This window comes from Haemorhous mexicanus, chromosome 16 (assembly GCF_027477595.1).
Source record: "Haemorhous mexicanus isolate bHaeMex1 chromosome 16, bHaeMex1.pri, whole genome shotgun sequence".
NCBI lineage: Eukaryota > Metazoa > Chordata > Aves > Passeriformes > Fringillidae > Haemorhous > Haemorhous mexicanus.
The window spans coordinates 1964739-1971454 of record NC_082356.1 but is presented as its reverse complement, the minus strand read 5'-3'; the positions used below and the strand labels follow the sequence as shown (position 1 = coordinate 1971454).

The 6716-nt window shown below is 57.8% G+C and overlaps 1 protein-coding gene across 1 annotated transcript; it reads left to right on the top strand.

The window, feature by feature from the left end:
• Positions 1-4857: 4857 nt before the first annotated feature.
• LOC132334542 (serine/threonine-protein kinase pim-1-like) lies at positions 4858-5486 on the top strand (the record flags this gene model as incomplete). The annotated part of the gene is made up of 2 exons (XM_059860649.1): positions 4858-4964; positions 5138-5486. Coding segments are annotated over exons 1-2 (456 nt in total), but the record flags the coding sequence as incomplete, so codon positions are not given.
• Positions 5487-6716: the final 1230 nt, after the last annotated feature.

Here is a 6716-nt window from a genome sequence, read left to right as displayed (position 1 = left end):
GCAGAGTGCCACAATGGCCCCTTGGTTCTATTGGGCTCCCCAAGATCACAATGGACCCTTGGTTCCACAGGCATGGCTGTGTCACACTGGCCCCTTGCTTCCATGGGGACCCATAGTGTCACACTGGCCCCTTGGTGCCATGGGGACCCATAGTGTCACACTGGCCCCTTGGTTCCATGGGGACCCATAGTGTCACACTGGCCCCTTGCTTTCATGGGGACCCATAGTGTCACACTGGCCCCTTGGTGCCATGGGGACTCAGAGTGCCAGAATGGTCTCATTGCTTCCATGAGTCGCTGCAGTGTCACAAAGAGCTCCTTGGTTCCACAAGGGCCTGCAGAGCCCCTTGATTCAACAAGGCCTCAAAGTGCCAGAATGGTCTCCAGGACTCCATGATGACCCACAGTGTCACAAGGACACCTTGGCTTCATGAAACCCTGAAATAGGGAATGGCCCCTTGATTCCATTGGGCTCCTCCCTGTCACATGAGTTCTTAGTTCCACCGCACCCTGTAGTGCCACAATGGTCTCCTTGGTTCCACAGAGTCAGAATCTCTCGGTGGTCTCACGGAGCCCCACTATGATCCCCTTGATTCCATGAGGCCCCGCCGTGCTACAATGACCCTTAGATTAAATGGCCCCTTGGTTCCAGTGAGTCCTGAAGTGTCATAATGGTCTGCATGGTTCCATGAGGCCCCAGAATGTCACAATGGACTTTTGGTTCCATGAGCTTTCGTACAGCCAACAGCAGTGTCCTTGGCTCCACAGTGTCACAAGGGACCCTTTGTTCCATGAGGTTCAGTAGAGTGAGATGGACACCTTGATTCCATGAGGTTCTGTAATGTCCCAATGGACTCCTTGGTTCCATGGCCCTGCTGTCCAGAATTGCCCCTTGGTTCCATGAGGTTCTGAACTGTCAGCAGGAATCACCTGGGTTCAGCAGTGTCATACCCGACCCTTGGTTCCATGAGGTGCCAGGCCTCCCACAGCCTCTCAGAGACCCTTCTCCCCCTCATGGCCCCTCTCAGCCCCAGGCCTGGGGCTCCTCCCAAAGGAGAAGGGGTCGGGCCCTGCTTGTTCTCCTTTTATTTCAGTCCCTTCACAGCCACGAGTGAAGAAAGGCTGAAATGGAGCCTTTCCCCAGCGTTTCCCTCGGGGTTCATTGCGGGCTGAAGCTCTGTGCTGGCGCTGGCCCGAGCGCCACCATCCCTGCAGCCGCCAGGCCTTTGCTGTCCCCCCGTGTCCGTTCCCTGTCCCCGAGTCCCGCCCGGCTCTGGCAGCAGCAGCAGCCGCAGCGCAGGGGGCGCCGGCCCGGCCCAGCCGGGGCTCCCGGCCAGGAGCAGCAGCAGCGCCGGCCCCTTCCCGCCTGCTCCTGCCTCGGCTCCCGAGGGCTTTTTCCAGCTCAGCTCTGGAGTAGAGCAGCAATCACCCACACCCAGCCCTGACTGTGCAGGGCCCGCCTGTGCTGCCCTGACCCAGCCCGCAGAGAAAGAAAGGATCGGGGTCCAGCGCTGTTTTCAGCACTGCTTTACTCACCCTGAGGTGACAGCAGGAGGCTGCTGCTGCCTTTGCCTTGGCAATTGGAGATCATGGCTGCTCTTGCCGCTTGAAATTTATCTGTAAAACTGCAATTGCCTTTTTTGATCAGTGCTACATAGAGTGCTTTCGTGACGGTGAATGTGGGAATCCTTAAAATCAGAGGGTTTTGGGAAAGCTGCAAAAGGCAGGCCTCAGAGACAGCAGAACTGTGATTAGAGCTGAGCTGTAACCATGAGATAGGGCAGCAGAAAAGTTAAATAAGAAGTGGGAAAGTAAGGACAAATAGAACAATAGTTTGTGTACTAAGGCTTGGCTAGAAAAACTCCCTAAGCTGCAGAAAAGTATATCTAGCCTGATATTAGGAAGTACTGAGCTTAATAAATGAGCTCTGAACATTGTGGCTCACAAGCAGGTATTGTATTCGAAATAATCAGGCATTGTTTTAACCAAAGGTACGTGTGCTTATAATGGTTGGATAGAACTACTGTCAATATGCTTTTGCTTTGCGTGATTGGTCAAAAAACTTTTAAAGTAAGTTGTAACATTGAGTTCTTTGTCTGCTGCCGAGGAGACAAACTGCCGGCATCTTCCCATTGTCATAACCATGTAATGAGACTGATGCTGGAAAATAAACACCTCAAGACACTGTCCTCAGCAGTCCCGTCCTGTTTGTGATTTTGTACATAGACCCCCGGCCGGCAATAGGTGAACTCAGGCTTTTGGTCACAGGCATCATGATTAGCAGATCTTGAAATCCCCTAAAGTCCCTGAGCACTAAGTCAAGGAGAATTAAAGCCACACAGACCACATTTGCAGTGCTCAAACACGGCCCTGTTGCTGCTGCTGCTGAAATAAAATCATCTGATAGAGGCCATCACAGAAATTGCCTCTCAAGTGTCAAATCAAATGAAAAAATCCACCAGGAGAAAGAGAAACCAGAACTTCTCGACTCACTTCATTGTTTCTCCTTCTGAGCAGCAGCAGCAGCAGCAAGTGGAGATGCGCAGAGGTATTTCCAGCTGCTGCTGATCCCAGCTGGAGCCCAGCCTGCTGCCCAGTCCCAGCGGGAAGCTGAGCCCAGCCCGGGGAGCTCCCGCAGTGTCGGGAGCTCAGCGCACGCGGGGCCAGGCCCAGAGCCCCGGGCACGGCCGCCCATTGCGGGGCAGCGGCGCAGACGGAATGTCCTGCGGCCCAAACCTCCTGCTCCTGCCACACAGCGCCAGCGCTCTCCCCCTCCTCCTCCTCTCCCAGCGCGGCACAAATTCCAGCTCGGAGGAGGCTTCCCCAGAGAGGGCTCAGGCTCCTGCTTCAGCCTCAGGGTCCCTGCAGAGGAACAGGGCATCTTTCAGGCACTTCCACAAGCTCTGGGTTCCCATTTCATGGGCAATCTGGGATGAAAATGGACTTGTTAGGAAGCACAAAAGCAGAGGGAATTGATCAGAAATTATTAGGAAAAAATGACCCTTCTTATACACAAAGTTCATCAACTCATTCCCTGCATTTCTCCTTTTCAGATTCTTTCAGTCATTTCCTGACAGGTCCAGCATGTTCTGGTACTTTTCATGAACTGACTGTACTCTTGATTCATATCAATGCATGAGATGTAGAAGCATCTGAACTAAACACTGAAACAAACTCCCTCTGTCAGCCCATTTTCATCTTCTAGCTCACTTTCCGTATGTCCACAGGCATGTTGGAATGATTATCCCACAGCTCTCCATTTCAGGCTGCAGGCTCTGGAGATTCTTTCTCTGCATTCAGTCAGGTTTGCATTCCCTAATAATTCCTGGTAGCCCATCATGTTTTCTGAGGGTAGAACAGTAACATTGAAAACCTCACCAATGGCATAACTGCCCAGCCCACAAGGAGAAGAAAGAACAAGCTGTCAAGTTCTTCAAATATTTGTTCTGCTTTGCTGCAAGAGTCGTGCTGCACACACGGTGTGGAAAGCCAAGAGGAGCTGCCGTTGGTGGCACATCTTGTGACAGAAGCTGCACCTCGTTCTCCAGGAAAGATTCTTGGAAAGAGTAAAGAGGACTGAGGAGCAGATGATGGGAAAACTGAAAGAGCTTTTAAGAAATTCAAAGAAAACAGAAAGAAACCATCTGAGATGTTTTACTCGGTTTATTTTTATGCTCCCCTTTCCCATCTTGCACTACTTCTCCTTCCCATTAATTCCAAATGGATCTCACCTCGAAGATCCATGACTTGGCAAGTTGTAGACACTGTCAAATACCATGAGCTACACCCAGTTTGCCTTCCCCTGGTTTTCTTTGGAAAGCAATGCTGGAGAGGTAAGTGCAGTGCCTGGGTCACGTACAAATTCAGCATTCAGGGAATGGGCTCCGATAGTGTTTGACCCTCAGCAGGGACAATGCACAGCAGGGACCGAGGGGATTCCTGTGCTGCTGTGCAGGAGTGCAGACTCTGGGTCTTGGCTGAACACGGCCAAGTTCCCATGTTTGGACAGGCTCAGGGGCTGCCCCCGGGGAGCGCGGGGCTCGGCGCGGGGGCGAGTGGGCAATGGGCAAACGGACACGGGGACAAACGGCCCCGGCGCTTCAGTTGCAGCGGCAGCAGCAGCTAAAGCAGCAAAATCAGCAATTTTGTCGACTCCCTCTCGCTCTCCAGCAGTCCTGCACCCTCTCCCGGTCTCCCTTTCCCAGTGTCTCCTCCTCTCCCAGTCTCCCTCTCCCCATGCCCGGTCGGGCCATGCCCCCGGCCCGCCCCCGGCCCCGGGCGGGGCTGCCCCGTCCCCGGCCCCGGCCGTCCCGCCGCGGTCTCGCCTCCGGTCGGCTCTGGCCGTACTGGCGGTGGCGCTGCTGGGCGGGCATCAGTGCCTGGGGCTGGGGCGGCACCGCCTCCCTTTGGCTCCGCCTGGCCCGAGCCTGGCCCCGGCCCCGGCCCCGGCCCCGGCCCCAGCCCCTCCCGGGGCCCGCGGAGGACACAGGCGGCGCGGCCGCTCCCGCCGCCTCCGCTGCCGCTTGCCCGGCCCGAGCTCCGCCGCTCGGCAGCGCGGCCGCCGGCCCCGAGCCGCCGCTGTCCCGCTGCAAGGAGCGAACGCCTGGGGATGGCCGGCCCGGGGCGCTTGAGGGGCGCTCGGGGGCCGTTGCCGGCCCCGGGCCGAGCGCTGACAGCCGCGTCCCGCCGGCAGGGAAGGCGCAGCAGGGCCTGAAGGAGCAGTACCGGCTGGGCTCGCTGCTGGGGCGCGGCGGCTTCGGCAGCGTCTTCGCGGCCACGCGGCTCTCGGACGGCGCCCCGGTGAGCGGCGGGCGCAGGAGGAGGAGGAGGAGGGGGCGGAGGAGGAGGAGGGCGGACGATGGGGCTGAGCAAGGCGGGCGGCGACCTCAGCCTGCTGCTTCCCTTGGCTTGCAGGTGGCCATCAAAAGGGTGCCACGGGAGCGTGTCCGGCACTGGGGCGAGCTGGTGAGTGAGCGGGGCCAGCGGGAGCAGCCGGGCCGTGCCGGGCGGGGATGAGCCGAGGCCCGACAGGGTGGAAGCTGCCAGGACGCCTCGAGGGAGAGCGGGCGTGGGGCCAGCGCAGGGCACAGAGCATCCCAGGCTGGCTGAGGGCTTCCCGAGCCCCGGCACGGCATCAGCCCCACTGACGGCATCGTGCTCCTCCCGCAGCCCGACGGCACCAGCGCACCCCTGGAGATCGTGCTGCTGGCCAAGGTGTCCACTGGCTTCCCTGGTGTGGTCCAGCTGCTGGAGTGGCTTGAGCTCCCCAACGACGTCTTGATGGTGCTGGAGCGCCCGGAGCGGTGTCAGGACCTGCAGCGTTTCATTCAGGCACGGGGCTTCCTGCCCGAGGAGGTGGCGCTGGAGCTGTTCCGCCAAGTGCTGGAGGCCGTGCAGCACTGCACCAGCTGTGGGGTCCTGCACAGGGACATCAAACCAGAGAACATCCTGGTTGACCTGGCCACCGGGCAGGCCAAATTGATTGACTTTGGCTGTGGCACCTACCTGCAGGACACAGCCTACACTCACTTTGCAGGTGAGCCCACACAGGGTGTGCTCCTGGTCCCACCATCTCATGGCCCAACATCTCACAGCCCAAGCTGGGTGTGGCAGTGGGGATTCTCCCTTCTGCAGCCCTTCATGGCACTGAGACTTCAGCTGAGTTGCTTTTGAGCAGGGCTGGGTGTGGAGCCAGCTTCCAGCCCTCATGGCAGCCTTTGCCCACCACTCTGCCCAGGACTGGGCCTGAGGCAGCCAGCCCAGCAAAAACACCCGTGGGTGGAGGTAGCCTAGAGGGGGGGTTGGAACCAGTGCCCCAGCCAGTTTGGTTTGCAGGTGAGAAAGGGCTTGGACTGCTCCATTCGCCTGCTTTGTTTTGGGTTCATAATGTATTTTTGGAGCAATGCAGGCAGGGAGGGTGCAGGCATGGATTTTCCCCCAGCACTGAGTGGTTTCTGCCTTGTTATGGTGGGGCCTTTCCAGGGCTTCCACTGCCCTCTTCCAACCCCAGTGGCTTCTTTTCCAACCCCAAGTCTGTACACAAGTCCCAGGTGCTGGTGAGAGGGCAGTGCGTCACACCCCCTGTGCCACTGGAGCAGGGATGCTGGGGCCAGGCTCTGGGAGCAGCAGCATCCCCCTGATGAACTCCATCTGTATTCCATGGGAATACGGTCATACAGCCCCCCAGAATGGACCCACTTTGGCTGGTACTATGGCAGGCCAGCTACCATCTGGTCCCTGGGCATCCTGCTGCACCAGATGGTCTGTGGGGAGCACCCTTTCAGGAGGGGCCAGAACATCAGCTGGGACCATCAGCTCTCGCTGCCACAAGGGCTCTCTCAAGGTGGATCCTCATCTCTGGGCATGGGGGGAATACCAATGCTGGGAGACAGCAGCGGGCTCGTGAGCATCCTGCTCTGGCAGCTGCTGAGGAGGTGGCACATGTCCTTCTCTCCTCCTCTCCTCCAAACCAGGGAATGGATGGGAAAGCTTAGGCCCAGCTCTGAGCACATCCAGCATGGCCTGGGAACAGGAATAGTGGGGCAAAGACAACAGGAGCCTTCTCCAACTGACCGGTGGTTTGTGGTTTCTCTGCCCAGAGTGCCAAGATCTGATCAGGCGGTGTTTATCCATGCTGGACTTGGACAGACCCTCATTAGAAGAGCTGCTCTGTCATCCTTGGATGCAGGATATTCATCTGCCCTAGAAGAAGGGAGA